Below are 13,502 nucleotides of genomic sequence, written 5' to 3'. Positions count from 1 at the left end.
CGTCAGCCTCCATAGAAGGGTGAGGCTATCACTCAGAATTACAAGTAAATTGTGAGGGTCTGTTAAGGCTTCGGAGCAACAAATGTTCAACATGTTCCCAGTTAGAATCCGGCTGGGCCCCTGTGAATGAGCTCTCCCCAGGGTAGCGGGGCCATTTCTCGGGACCATGGGTGCCCAGAGGCACGAGGCCGGCTCCCACATCTGGTCTAGTTGCGCATGGTAGAATGAGGGGATTCCCGTTGGGTCTTGGCCCAGTTAAGACCGTATTTCAAAAGGGCACCTTAATGAGGCCCAGAGGCGGCAGGCAATTCACGGGAAACTTTATTGAGGAGGAGGCCGAACAAGCCCCAGGTCAGCCAAGTTTGGACAGCACCTGCAGCGCATCTGCCCGCCCCAGCTGGGCCAGGTGTGTGCCAAACTGCCCCAGAGAAGCAGAGGGCTCCCTTGCCACCACCATCTCGATCAGGGCCCGCAGTGGCGAGCGACTGGGTCGCAGTGAGTAGGCAAAGGTGGACCAGGCAGCGGGCACTCCGTACCTCGCCGCCAGGTGTCTCGTGGTGCCGCGTGCCATCCCCCCACCTGGCCCAGGTTCAGGATCCAGCAGCACTATCAGCTCCTCCAGCACCTCCAGCTCATCCAGGAGGCGAGACAGGGGCTGTGATGCCAGACTCGGCAGTTCTGGGAGACAAATGGAGGGGTGAGGAAGAGGAAGGGCAATCTTCTAGTCCACCTTTTCCCTCCCTGGCACGTCCCCGACTGACCTCTGCCCAGGAGTGGAACCAGAGAGACCTTATCCCCTGCGTCTGATGCCTCCAGGGAGCCTGGAGAGGACGAGGGCAAGGAGAAGACCGTATGGATACTGGTCTCGCCACAAACCAAGCCGGGGTAGGGATGGAGGACTTTTGCCCGGCGGTGACACCGCTGGGCAAGCAGAAGGATCACTGCTGAGGTCACCAGCAGAACCAGCACCATGAGAACCAGCACCACTGGCAGGGCAAAATTCGGCAAGGCCTGCTGAGTGACGTTGCGCTCAGGTATCCAGGAGACACTGGAAATCGCTGATGGGCTGGGGTCCTGGGAGCTATAGACTCTGGGTTTCCCAGACTTGAGAGGACAGGGCTCCTTGGGAGGGACCGGCTTCTGCAAATAGGTTGGAGTAAAGCTGGAGGCGTGCCCCACCCACTTCTGCCCCCCTCAGCCTGAACCTCCCATCCTTATATCCCTCAGTGGGACCAAATCCCCACCTGAGCCAGCGACCCACCCCCTAACCCAGGTAGGTCTCCTGATACTACTATTCCCCCAACCCTATTATTCTCTTCAGTGGGACTACACTCCCTCCCTTAGTCCAGACCCCGCCCACCTAACCCCAAAACCACTCCCCCCAGCCCCTGTCCCGCATCCGACAGGCTGCACCCCTTCCCAGGCCCTCCGGGGCCTACCCGCACCTCTCTGCAGCGACGCTGGGTTCCGCTCCTGCTCCCTGCGGGAGCGGGGGCCGTGGCTCCGGCGCCACAAGGGCTACATAGCTCCGCATTGTCGGGGTTGCACTGCCCAAAGGGACACTCTTTGAAGGGGTATGTCACGTGATCGGCAAAATCATTGAATCCGCAGTTTTCCGAAAACTCGTAGTCTGGTGGGAAACAAAGTCTCACGTGTGGCTGCCCAGCCCCTCCTCTTCTGCACTAACGACTCCCTTTCCCCTTTGTCCTATCCCGACCTTGTACTCGACTCACCCACCCTATCAGTGGACGTGCCACCCTCCCCGCACTGGCCAAGCAGGCTCAAGACCCTCTCTACACAGGCCCCGCCCCGCTTCGGCACCAAGTCCCACCCACTCCCGATTTAGCCACACAGCCCACCCTCTGAACACAGCCGAGATTCGGCCCCTCTCACTGGCAGGACCACTTCGCCTTGGCACTAACGTAACCCATACCATCCCTTCCGTCACAGGCTCAGCGCCCCTGCCGTCTTATCTGCATAGGGCCGGCCGCCCCCACGCAGAAGGAAGCCTCACAGACAATAATCCACAGACCTCGTCCCTTCCCCATCTCCTTATCACCTCCCGGCTCCGCCCTCATACCCCGGCCCCTGCTCCTCACCCGGGCAGGGGGGCGGCCCAAAGCGCTGCAGGCAGCTGCTGCAGCACCGGTTATCAGGGTTCCAGTACTCTAGGCGCCCGCAGTGCTGGGAGGCCTCCTGAGGCGCAGCCTGAGCCAGAAGTAGTGCCGCAGTCAGGAGGCGGCGTAGGGGCCCCATCCGGGCGGGGTCTGTAGCCTGGGGGGCCATGACCACAGAACTTCCGGCCACAGCGCCTCTGTCACACTTTCCAGGAAACCAGGGCAGAAGAAGGAAGCAGTGATGTGGGGGCTTGGGATACCCAAACCGTTTTGGAAGACGGGGAACCTACCCCCCACCCCCCCCCCCAGCCCCTAGTCCAGCTCCTGACCCGTTATTAGAAGGACCACCAAGGCCTCTAGATTGCTAGAATGAGGACTCAGGAACCACAGAGTGGATTCATATCCCACCGCTGCCATCTTCCTTACCTCTTTTCTCATCCCTAAAACAGGAGAACAGTACCTGTCTCAAAGGTTTATTTCGAAGACTTAAAACCATTACTAGAAGTAAACTGCTTAGAACAGCACCTAGCATACAGTAAGCTTAACTATTAGGTATCGCGAACTCCCACCTCAGGGGAGCTGGCATGGAGCACCCGGACCTCACCCTCTGGAGACTCCCACTCAACTCCCAGGGGCCTTACCTTAGCTCCTAACCCCAATCTCCTCCGGGCTGGGAATCCTCCAACCTGCCACAATCAGGCACCTCCCCCTTGAGAAGCCTTCGAGAAATGTCCTGAAGTTCCCAGCACAAAAGCGTCCCCACTGCTACCGGTCCCACTGAGGGGTTTCTAGAGCCTTGGGCCCGGAGCCTGCTGCTTTCCCACCTGTTGCTGGAAGTTCTTCAGCTGAAGTTGTGGCCAGAGCCCAGCCCGCTTCCCCTTTTCGTCAGGAGATGCGGGGGTGGAAGGAAACTCCAGCCCACAGCTAGGCTCAAGCTAACAGGTTCTAAACCCTCAATACAGAACTTTATTAGGGGAAGGGTGGTAAAGGAAGGTCCCTGTGTTTAACAGATTAACATCACGGAGCCCCGGAGCCTGGGGAAGACGGCGCTGGGGAGGTAAGGAAGCTTTCAGGAGGTGTTCTGGCCAGGAACATTTATGCCTGTCAGGGGTGGAGGTCAAGGGAGCCAGGGTCTCAGAAGCGGCCATGCCGGTGGTCTGGGGAACGTCTTCGGTTTCTTTCTCGGGGGCGGTGACCAGTATGGGACCTTGGGGGTGACCTGGGAACAGGAGAGGAGAGATGAGGGTTAGAGCTGTGAAAAATGTTGCACACTTCCCCAGGCCTGCCTCTCAGTTCTGGGGTAGGGCAGGGCAGGTGATGAAATAACCAGAGTTACTGAGTGGTATCAGGACAGGTGCTCAGGAACTGATCTCTGGATTGGAGATCCAGACTGGTCTTGGGTTTGGGGGTTTGGAGTTCCAGCTGGTTTTGGGGTTGAGATTTAGGCGCTGGTCCTGGGATGATGCTCAGAACTAGTCTTAGGATCTAAAAGAGACACGCTGTTATGGGGACATAGGATAAGGTCCATCCCAGGGTACAAAGGCCTTAGGGTATGAGACATCCTGACAAGCCGATCCTGAGGTACCTGCGCCTGGGTCCTCGCCCATACAGCTGACGTCGAAGATTCCGGGAGATGGGCCGAAGGTGCATGAAGTTGCAGAAGCCACCCCGGGTACATTCCCTGGGTAGGGGATAGATGGATGGAGGACGCTGCCGTCGAGGACAGCTTCCCAACACACAGGAGTCTGGAACTCCTGGTGCCCATCCCACCCCCGTACTACCATACCCCATCTCGTATTGCCGACAGCACGACTCCCGGAAGTCAGTGACAGGAGACAGCTCAGCATGCACTGCCTGCCCATTGAACCAGCGGTTATTGAGTTCAGCCACTGCCCGCTCTGCATCCTCCTCACGCCGAAACTAAGGGAAAAATCGATCAGGGCTGGCAAACTCAGAAGTCTTTAGGGAATCAGTTAGCAGCTCTGGGGCTGGGCTGGATTTGGTGATGGACCTCAAGCTGTGAGGCTTCAGTGGTGACACTGAAATGCCTCCACCTGTAGGCTCTATTGGGGGGAAAGCAGACACCTTGACGTAGACATTGCCCACGAGGTGGTCCCCCAGGTTGTCGCACACATTCATCTCTTCGATCTCCCCGTACTTCTCCTGCAGCTCCGTGAACACTTCCTGCGGAAGATCAGGAGGCATTCAGCTGAGCTCCTGGCCCACAGGAAACTCAACCCATCCCTTGCCAACCCTCACCTCGAAGAAGTTATCATAGTGTTCTTGCACCTCCACGTCGCTCACGTGACCTGGAGGAGGGGGCAGGATGAAATCAGGGGGTGGCCTGCCGGGGTCTGTCTGCCCTGCCCCCAAGACCGGCCCCTCACTCACAGTGTGATCCGTCTGCGGTTTGGGCGGTGTTCTGTGGATTCCGGTACAGGTTGAGCAGCACTATGGTCTGAACAGAATTTAAAGGGGGCGGGGGCCTGAGCTCATGCAAAGGGGTGGGGTATGAAGGTTGGGGCTGAGACCAGGCAACAGAGAAGAAGCCTAAGCACCTTGATTGAGCGCATCAGCGATGCTTGCGCTTAAGGAAACCAGAAGAGAAACCTAGCAGTCAGGGACAGCCCAGCAGTGTAGTTCGTAAGTACGGGGGCGTGGCGAGAGGGACCTGAGGGAAGGGGAGGAACCCGCAGAGGCCCGACAGGAAAAAAGCCGGTGGTAAGGTGGGCCTTTGAAATCCGGAAAAGGCGGGACCTCGTGATGATGGACAACAGAAGGGGAATGGCTGGGAGGCGTTAACCCTCAAGGCTCCGTGCCGGGTCTCACCTGGCTGAAAGTCGGTTTGTTGTGAAGCCGGGAGCACCGGTCCCCGTGCCGGCAGGCCCCGATCTTAAAGTAAAAAGAGCAGTTAACCCTGGAAGAGGTGCAAAGACAGAGGTGAACCGAGGGCCGGGGAGGCCGGACACCCCAGAAACACCGCCCAACGCCTCCCAGCCACCAGGGAACCAAATGTCCCGGCCCCGGTCCCCGCAGGGGGCCACTCCCTGCGCCCGTTCTCACTTGTCCTTCTCAGTCCCGAATATCGAAGCTAAATATTCAGCCATTTTTACTCGAACCCTCCAACTCAGTCGGCTCTTTACGTCATTTCCGTTGCTTTAGAGCATTGGGAAGTGTAGTTTGTCGCTGCCTCCCTCCACCGCACGCGCTCCTAGACCGTCTGCTGCGCTTGCGTGTTGGAGACCTGCGCCCTCCCCGCAAAATCACCGCCTCCCGGAGTTCCCCGAAGGCGCATGCGTGCAGCGTTGCCTCGCTGAAAAAGACTACAAACTCCAGAGATACTTGCGGTATCTCGCGCAAACGTCCGGAGTTGAATGTGGCAAAGGCTTCCAAGCGGAGGAAATAGGTTCCACTGGTGAGTTGGGGGTCGTTTCGCGTACCCCAATAAACGTGAAGAGCGTTCAACCCTGTCAGCTTGCTGGTGGGGGCCGGAGTACCCTTCTTTCAGCAAACCCACCCTTCAGTTTTATCTCCGTTTTGTCGTAATAGGGGCGTGGTTGTTCGCGATCCCTGCACCTGTCACCTGGGGTCAAGGCTCGGCTCTTGCCCTTACAGACCCTCGGGACGACTCCGCCTCAGCGCAACTATGAACTTGGAGCGGGTGTCCAACGAGGAGAAGCTAAATCTGTGCCGGAAGTACTACCTGGGTAAGGGCCGATTCCTAGAGTCCCAGGAGAAGAGAGGGGACCGGGACAGGACTAGAGCGCCCGAGGGAAGAGGACCCGGGGACTTGGATTCTTGGGTCTTAGTCGCGGACTCCTGGGTCTGAGGGAAGGGTCTGAGACCTGAGGAAAGAGGAAGCTGGGGCCTCAACTTCTGGGTCCCAAGAGACGGGGGGGGAGGGGGGGAAGCTGTGGGGCTGGATTCTGGGTCCTGAGAAATAGATGATTGAGGAGTCAGATTTTTGGGTCACAGGGAGGAGCCAGAATTCCTAAATCTCTGATAGAGATCTCCATTTGAACTTGGACATGGGAGAGGGCCTTCTGTCCTCTATGTAGAAGTTTGGGGCCGGGGTGAATGTCATTGCTTTTTGTTACAGTTTTGTTGTTGTTGTTGTTGTTGTTGTTGTTGTTGTTGTTGTTTTGTTTTCTCTTAGGTGGGTTTGCTTTCCTGCCTTTTCTCTGGTTGGTCAACATCTTCTGGTTCTTCCGAGAGGCGTTCCTAGTCCCGGCGTACACAGAGCAGAGCCAAATCAAAGGCTGTGAGTCTAGGACACAGATGAAGGGAGGCCATTGGGTGTCCAGAGGGAATGATGGAGGTTTCAGAATTCTGGGGCTCCCAAAGAGAAGAGAGGGCCAGTCTGGGGGAGACCAGAGGGCAGTTGGAGGCCAACCTTACCCATTCCTGTTCCTTCTTACAGATGTCTGGCGCTCAGCTGTGGGCTTCCTCTTCTGGGTGATTGTACTCGCAACCTGGATCACCATCTTCCAGATCTACCGGCCCCGTTGGGGCGCCCTTGGTGACTATCTCTCCTTCACCATACCCCTAGGTACCCCCTGATAGCTTCCTACACAGGCCTGGGACTTGCTCATTCTCTCATTCTCCCAGGATGGGCTCCTCTACTCTAAGCCCCTCTCAAGCCCCTAAGACTTGTTCCCATCTCCTGTGTTCTTCACTGACATCCCCCAATAAAGGACTCTAATTCTCTGTATTGACTTCCTGGATCTTTTGGAGGTTGAAGCATAAAATGGTTATTAATATTCAGAAACGTGTATTGAATGCTCACTTTGTGCCAGGCTTAGTGCTTCACACAGTAGTGCAATCCTTCACTCTATGAACCCTCTGAAATAGGAATTTTCCTGCTCAGGAACCCTATTTTACAGATGCAGAATAAGAAAGAAACAATGCTTCCTTTACTAGGGGCTGCTATCCTGTCCTGGGGGGGGGGGTGTGTGAATTTGAAAACTCTACTTTCCCACTTGGCCTCAGTACTCTCATCAGAAATGTGGATACTGGGGCACCTGGGTGGCTCAGTAGGTTAGGTGTCCAACTTCGGCTCAGGTCATGATCTCACTGTTCATGAGTTCGAGCCCTCCATCAGGCTCTGTGCTAACAGCTCAGAGCCTGGAACCTACTTTGGATTTTGTGTCTCCCTCTCTCTCTGCCCTCCCCTGTTCATGCTCTGTCTCTATCTTTCTCTCAAAAATAAAACATTAAAAAAAAATTTTTTTTTTTTTAAGAAATGTGGATATCAATACTACCTCTTAGAATTTATCAGACCCAAAGCATCTGTGGTAAACGGAAGTTTCCCATTTTCTGAAGGAGATGTTGTCTGCAGCAATAAACATAGCCAAGAGCTTTATCAGAGAAGGCTTCCTTGACCGTCCTACTTAAAATTTCAATGCGTAACGTTGGTACTCCCTAAGTGCCTTGAGGTTGTATTCTTTCTTTTATTACATTTCTTTTAAACTGTTTTACTTCTTTCTTGTAATCTTACATCCTCTGAAATACAAGCTCTATTACGGCAGGAATTTTTGTCGGTTTTGTTCTGTGCAGTGTCCCCAGTGCCTAGAAGAGTGCCTGGCACGCTAATAAATATTTGCTAAGTAAATGGTTGCTCCTGAGGAGAGATTAACAGGTAGCTGGCACCTGGCGAGGGCTCAGTGAGGTTGAACCCGGCCTAACTCCAGACTTGTCTTTTTCTCGGGGACAAGAAGGACTCCTACGGTTAGATAAATCTTGGTAATAGCTAAATTGGTTTTCCTCGAAGCGCCTAACACTACAAGTTCCAAGAAACCTCACGCAGCCCTGTCCTACGTCTCCCACCGTGCCTCGCGCGGCGCAGGCGTTGTTACCCTGGCTGTGTCTCGGACGTAGAACTACACCTCCCAGGAAGCACCCCGGGATGCCGTTGCTTTGTTTCCGGAAACGGGGCCTCAGAAAGGTGGGACTTACAGCTGGGAGCAGATGGCAGCGGTGTCAATTGGTCAGGGACGAGATCGACGGTGGCACTGCCAAATGGGAACAAGCAATTGCCAAAGGGACCCCGCCCACAGAAGGGAAACAGAGGAGGTGGCGGCTGTAGTGGCGGTCGCCGCCGGACACTGCTCAGCGCGGAGGACTGGTCGCACACAAAGCTTATCTTTGACCTCTTCCCGTCAGTCTTCGGCCTCCATTTATGACCCGGGGCTCTTTGGCCTCCTCTGACCCAGCTAGCCACACCTCAGACCCAAGCCATGTTTCCGGTGAAGGTGAAAGTGGAGAAATCAGGTGAGGACCCCGAGGTAGGGGGCCTGTAGGGGAGCACCGGACCCATCAGGGTATGGGAGTCCCGATAGATAAGATTGTCGCGATCAGACGGACCACGCGACTTGTTCCTGCCGCCCACCTGACTATCGCCATGTCAGGCATTGAACGATTCTTGCCATCTTCATACCCTCCCGGTCTGTGTTGAAGGTAGCGTTGAGATTGAATGGTGGTGGCTCAGACCGTGTGGTACAGTAAGACCCGGGGATCCTGAGACGTGTGACAATGAAAAGGACACTTCTTGCCTCTGCCTCGGTTTCCCCATTTCCAGCAGTGGTCATGAGTCAAGCATTGTGTTCAGCACTTGAAGTACAGAGAAGCCTTTAATCCTCCCGGTCCCTGTATCCCAGTAATGCTAGGAAGTAGGAAGTGTGGTAGACTGGGAAACCGAAGCTGAGAGAGAGGAAGTCATTTTGGGTTGCGTCCGAGCTGATGGGAACCCAGGACTGGCATGTTAATGAGGGTGGTGGGAGAGGCATGGAATCCAGACCCCCAAAAAAGCAAAATGATTTGTAGGGTGTTAGGTGGTATAAGTTCTAATAAAACGAAACAGGAGAAGGTAAGATCAGGAGTGAGGCAAGGTGGGGCACCTGAGTGGCTGAGTCCGTTGAGCCCTGTGACTTCAGCTCAGGTCATGATCTCAGGGTTCATGAGTTCCTGCCCCACGTCCAGCTCTGTACTGACAGCCCAGAGCCTGGATCCTGCTTAGGATTCATTCATTCTCTTTCTCTTTCTCTCTGTCTCTTTCTCTTTCTCGAAAATAAATAATTAAAAAAAAAAAAAAAAAAAAAAAGAAGGAGTGAGGACAGATGAGGGAACAGCAAATCAGATGTAGGAAATAGCTCTGAAAAGGTCCTGAGGTGGAAGACTCATCTGCCACGTTCAAGGCCCAGCAGAGAGGCCAGTGTGTCTGGAGCAGAGAGAGTCAGGTGGAGAGTGTGAGATGATGGCAAACAGGGAGAGGGAGGAGGACAGTTCTTGTGGATCCAAGTTAGGACTTTGGCTTTTGTTCTGAGGGAAATGGGAAGCCAAAGGAGGGTTTTGAACTGAGGAGTGAGTTAATAAAGATCTCCCCCAAATTCCAAAAAAAAAAAAAAAAAAAAAAAAAATCATGAGTGGAAGAGTATAATATAACGGCCTGACTACAGATGATGGTGGGGGCGGGGGACAGGCAGGGTCATTGGAGGCCTGTGAACACCCGGCCAAAGAGTTCAGACTCAGTCCTGGGGAACTACGGAGTGGTGGACTATTCTATGCAGGGGAGGATCAGGGTGGGTTTGGTTTTCCAAAGAGTCTCCTGGCCACGTTGTGCAGGGTATGTCAGAGGAGGAGATTGAGGCTGGGAGCCTGGGGGAAGGGAGAGAACCAGGATAGGGAGAGAGCAGAGAGATACTCAGGAGGCCAAGTGGACAGGCCATGGGGTTGGTGAGCTGGGGTGGAGGAGGATGAGAGGTGTCTATTATGAGGCCCAGTGAAGGACTGGGGGAGTGGGGCTACCCCAGAGATGGGGGCCCAGGAAAAGTGGTAAAGTTTAGAGAGACACTAGGCCAGTGTGGACCCAGTAGATGGGAGGGGCCTAGGGGATGTCCAGGGGGAGGTATCCAGGAGACCATGGGATCCCAAGGTCTGAGGTTCAGGAGAGAAGCAGGGCCTAGGGAAAGAGATGTGGGTATGTATGATTTATACCTGGGCTCTTGTCCAGGGCTCTCTGTTAGAATCTCAGCTGCCTGCAGCCCTTCACCCCCACCCTGCCTCTCCTCCATGCTGTTGGGAATCCCTGCCTCTTTCATCCCAGGGCTGGCAAAGCATGTCCCCAAGCGTCCTTCCAGGCTTTGAGCCCTGGACTAGAGTGATGCTAGGTACTGGTTGGAACGAGAGCAAACACCCCACAAAGGCGAGAGGAGAATATTTATAACATCATCACCTCTTTAAGTTCTATGACGAGGGGAGGCAAACACAGAGGCCAACAGAGCCAGGAATGCAGGAAGGTAGGCCCATATCTCATTTCGAGCGGGGCAGGGGGAGCCAAAAATGGATATTTTAGGTGCAGTCTCTCAATTATTACATGTTGTCCATTTAGATTCAGTTCAGATTTAAAATAACACCACTGCCTCAGCCAAACAGACCACATCTGGGAGCTAGATTCTGCACCCAGTTTGAGTCTCTGCCTTATAACTTCATCTGTGGAGTGCCTGAGTGCAAATCCTCAGTCCTGCAATTTCCTAGCCTAACTTGTCTGTGCCTCAGTTTCATCATCCATAAGATGGGGACAATCCTATCTACCTGCCAGAGTTATTGTGAGAATTTAAAGGGTTAATACGTGTAATGTGCTTGGGACAATTCTTGGCACATAATAAGTACTCTGTACATCTTATTGTAATTGCATCTTGCTAAGAGGTTCATATATAACATAGGTTTGTTTAAAAAAAAATTTTACATTTTATTTTTGAGAGAGAGACAGAGCACAAGTGGGGGAGGGGCAGAGAAAGAGAGGGAGACACAGGATCTGAAGCAGTCTCCAGGCTCTGAGCTGTGAGTACTGAGCCCGACACGGGGCTTGAACTCAGGAACAGGGAGATCATGAGCTGAGCCCAAGTTGGACACTTAACCAACTGAGCCACCCAGGTGCCCCAACATAGGTTTATTTAAACCTCAAACGGTCCTTGCAGATAGGTATCATTGGGAGACCTATTTTCAAGTTGAGGAAACAGGCTCAGTGAGGTAAGGTGACTTGCGTTTGGTCACACATGAGCATGTGGGACAACCCTGGAACCCGGAGCTCTTGCTCCTCACGTCAGTTGTCTTTGCCCACTGCACCGCCCAATGTGCCTGGGCCCGGCCGTAGGCTTGGATGTGGATGCCCTGCTTCAGCCTAGTCGGCTGCCCACCTGCGATGGGCCTTAGAACCGACTCCTGGTTGGTATCTTCTTCCCCAGAGTTGGAGATGGCCAAGGCCCGGAACCAACTTGATGCTGTCCTGCAGTGTCTGCTGGAGAAGAGTCACATGGACAGGTTGGGACCTAGCCCAGCAGGGGTTATGGGTCGTCCTGGGTGGATCTGGGTAGGACCCCAGAGGCTGGCTTAGGGAGGAAGGGGCCCAATGGAAAAGCTACTTGGTGCCTTCCCACTTGCCCCTGGGAACCCTGAGCCCACAGTTCTCTTCCACTAGCAGGGAGCGCCTGGAGGAGGAAGCTGGGAAAACCCCCTCGGACACCCACAGCAAGTAAGTTTTGTTAATGGGATCTGTATCTGAGGGCTTGTGCTGGATAACTCCCTTCTTCATCCAGGCTCTGACCACTCTGCCCCACACTTCCTCCACCGCAGTCCTGACCACCCTGCGTGTACAGAGACCCTGTGGCAGCAGAAGCTTAGGTTTCCTTATGGTTGGCACTTCCAGCCCTGGAGGCGTGGGTGGGATGCAGGGCCTAAGAGTTCGGTGGGGTCCCTGTGAACGTCTCAGTCTCCCCAGGGTACCTTTTGGGGTTTTAAGCAGGCATTTGTTTTAGAGTCACCTGCTGACATCTTGTGTCTCCCCACAGGGATTGTTCCATTGCATCTACCGGCAAACGGTAAGGTGGCAGGGGCCCCAGCCAACTGACAAGAAGTCTCCAGCCCCTGCCCTGGTCCTGATGTTCTCCTGCCCCACACAGACCATCCGCCCGCTTCCCCCACCAGCGGAGGAAGAAGAGGAGGGAGATGGATGACGGGCTGGCTGAGGGAGGGCCGCAGCGATCCAGTGAGTAGGCGGTGACTCTAGAGGGCTGGCCATGATGGGGAGCTATGGGAGGATGTTCACACACCTTCCCCTCCCGTCACCCTAGACACATATGTGATCAAGCTGTTTGACCGGAGTGTGGACTTGGCTCAGTTCAGTGAGAACACACCATTGTACCCAATCTGCCGTGCCTGGATGCGCAACAGCCCCTCAGTGCGCGAGCGAGAACGCTCACCCAGCTCGCCACTGCCCCCACTGCCCGAGGATGAGGAGGTTGGATGTGTGGTGGGCCCCCTCCCGGCAGCCAGGGGGGCAGTGGGTAGATAGATAACCACAGGGTGTCCTCCCAAAGCTAGTGGGATAGACAGGCACAGGTCTCTGTCCCTCAGTGATTTCTGGTCTGATGAGGCACACAGATATGAACATTTTGGCTGAGAGTATGGATGGAACTCCCTAAACCAGACGGACACAGCTACCTGGCCTAGGAGGGAGAGGGAACAGGGCTCCCTTGGGCAGATAGATGTGACCAAAAGCTGGGGGGCTCAACAGGGGTCCTTAGTGCAAAAAGGTGTAGCCACCTGGCCTAGGGGAGAAGATGGGGGTCGTTGGGCTGAGCAGGAGTAACTGGGGGTCCCTGGGCTGGGCAGAGGTGGAGGGGGGTCCCTGGACTGGACAGGAGACACTCCTTTGGCATGGCTCTTAAGACAAGCCCCTGTGAGACCCCCATGTCTATTGTCACTGGATGAGGCAGGAGGGGTGAAGTATATAGTGCTGGCCTTCTTTAACTCTCTTGGGCCCGGGGTGGGGCCCTTGTGTCCCCAGAGTTCAGAGGTCACCAGCAGCAAGAGTCGCGATGTGTACAAGCTGCCTCCACCCACAGCCGCTGGGCCATCTGGTGATGCTTGCAGGTCCCGAATTCCATCCCCGCTGCAGCCTGAGACCCAGGGTACCCCCGATGATGAGGTGGGTATGCAAACTGACCCAGGGCTATGGGGCATATGTTACGAGGCTCGGGCATGGCCACCCAGCCTGGCTTCTCTGTCCACTCAGCCCTCCGAGCCTGAGCCCTCACCATCCACACTCATCTACCGCAACATGCAGCGCTGGAAACGCATCCGCCAGAGGTGAGCATCCCCATCCTGTTCGCACCCCTATGGCCTCTGCCCCAACTGCTGAGTCCTCCCTCTGCTTCTCCACCCCCACCACAGGTGGAAGGAGGCATCTCATCGGAACCAGCTTCGGTACTCAGAAAGCATGAAGATCCTACGGGAGATGTATGAGCGCCAGTGATGTTCCCCTGCTCCCCACATCCCCCCAATAAACATTCCCCTCCTTCACACCTTCACACTGGCCTCTGCTTACTC

At 54.9% G+C, this 13,502-nt stretch overlaps 4 protein-coding genes across 9 annotated transcripts; 2 read left to right on the top strand and 2 right to left on the bottom strand.

Annotated features, from left to right (window-relative positions):
• Positions 1–303: 303 nt before the first annotated feature.
• Positions 304–2,844, bottom strand: IGFLR1 (IGF like family receptor 1). 3 transcript variants are annotated; one of them, XM_042969064.1, is made up of 6 exons: positions 2,759–2,844; positions 2,544–2,557; positions 2,100–2,322; positions 1,446–1,630; positions 762–1,140; positions 304–678 (listed from the first exon to the last, which is right to left on the bottom strand). In XM_042969064.1, the coding sequence occupies exons 2-6, from the start codon at positions 2,553–2,555 to the stop codon at positions 353–355; spliced, it is 1,125 nt and encodes a 374-aa protein (XP_042824998.1). In that variant the 5' UTR covers positions 2,556–2,557; positions 2,759–2,844; the 3' UTR covers positions 304–352. The 3 variants fall into 3 exon arrangements, with proteins under 3 accessions (XP_042824998.1, XP_015399623.2, XP_007096851.2); XM_015544137.2 differs by lacking the exon at positions 2,544–2,557 and having other exon boundaries at positions 2,759–2,837; XM_007096789.3 differs by lacking the exons at positions 2,544–2,557; positions 2,759–2,844 and adding an exon at positions 2,447–2,539.
• Positions 2,845–3,244: 400 nt separating this feature from the next.
• Positions 3,245–5,328, bottom strand: U2AF1L4 (U2 small nuclear RNA auxiliary factor 1 like 4). 2 transcript variants are annotated; one of them, XR_001511842.2, is made up of 9 exons: positions 5,181–5,328; positions 4,947–5,034; positions 4,509–4,575; positions 4,377–4,426; positions 4,203–4,301; positions 3,904–4,037; positions 3,703–3,798; positions 3,454–3,602; positions 3,245–3,336 (listed from the first exon to the last, which is right to left on the bottom strand). XR_001511842.2 is itself a non-coding variant. In XM_007096787.3 (8 exons), the coding sequence occupies exons 1-8, from the start codon at positions 5,222–5,224 to the stop codon at positions 3,252–3,254; spliced, it is 663 nt and encodes a 220-aa protein (XP_007096849.1). In that variant the 5' UTR covers positions 5,225–5,328; the 3' UTR covers positions 3,249–3,251. The 2 variants fall into 2 exon arrangements, 1 of the variants encoding a protein (XP_007096849.1); XM_007096787.3 differs by lacking the exon at positions 3,454–3,602 and having other exon boundaries at positions 3,249–3,336.
• A 50-nt stretch (positions 5,329–5,378) lies between these two features.
• Positions 5,379–6,828, top strand: PSENEN (presenilin enhancer, gamma-secretase subunit). 2 transcript variants are annotated; one of them, XM_007096785.3, is made up of 4 exons: positions 5,379–5,532; positions 5,667–5,824; positions 6,274–6,378; positions 6,538–6,828. In XM_007096785.3, the coding sequence occupies exons 1-4, from the start codon at positions 5,492–5,494 to the stop codon at positions 6,675–6,677; spliced, it is 444 nt and encodes a 147-aa protein (XP_007096847.1). In that variant the 5' UTR covers positions 5,379–5,491; the 3' UTR covers positions 6,678–6,828. The 2 variants fall into 2 exon arrangements, with proteins under 2 accessions (XP_007096847.1, XP_007096848.1); XM_007096786.3 differs by having other exon boundaries at positions 5,477–5,532; positions 5,733–5,824.
• A 1,203-nt stretch (positions 6,829–8,031) lies between these two features.
• LIN37 (lin-37 DREAM MuvB core complex component) lies at positions 8,032–13,483 on the top strand. 2 transcript variants are annotated; one of them, XM_007096784.3, is made up of 9 exons: positions 8,032–8,387; positions 11,360–11,435; positions 11,596–11,646; positions 11,963–11,992; positions 12,074–12,159; positions 12,245–12,411; positions 12,961–13,101; positions 13,189–13,262; positions 13,347–13,483. In XM_007096784.3, the coding sequence occupies exons 1-9, from the start codon at positions 8,354–8,356 to the stop codon at positions 13,426–13,428; spliced, it is 741 nt and encodes a 246-aa protein (XP_007096846.1). In that variant the 5' UTR covers positions 8,032–8,353; the 3' UTR covers positions 13,429–13,483. The 2 variants fall into 2 exon arrangements, with proteins under 2 accessions (XP_007096846.1, XP_007096845.1); XM_007096783.3 differs by having other exon boundaries at positions 11,593–11,646.
• Positions 13,484–13,502: the final 19 nt, after the last annotated feature.

The sequence above is a fragment of the Panthera tigris genome, chromosome E2, assembly GCF_018350195.1.
Source record: "Panthera tigris isolate Pti1 chromosome E2, P.tigris_Pti1_mat1.1, whole genome shotgun sequence".
Taxonomy (NCBI): domain Eukaryota; kingdom Metazoa; phylum Chordata; class Mammalia; order Carnivora; family Felidae; genus Panthera; species Panthera tigris.
Note: the sequence above shows the minus strand (reverse complement) of the source record. Positions and strands in the feature narration are given on the sequence as shown.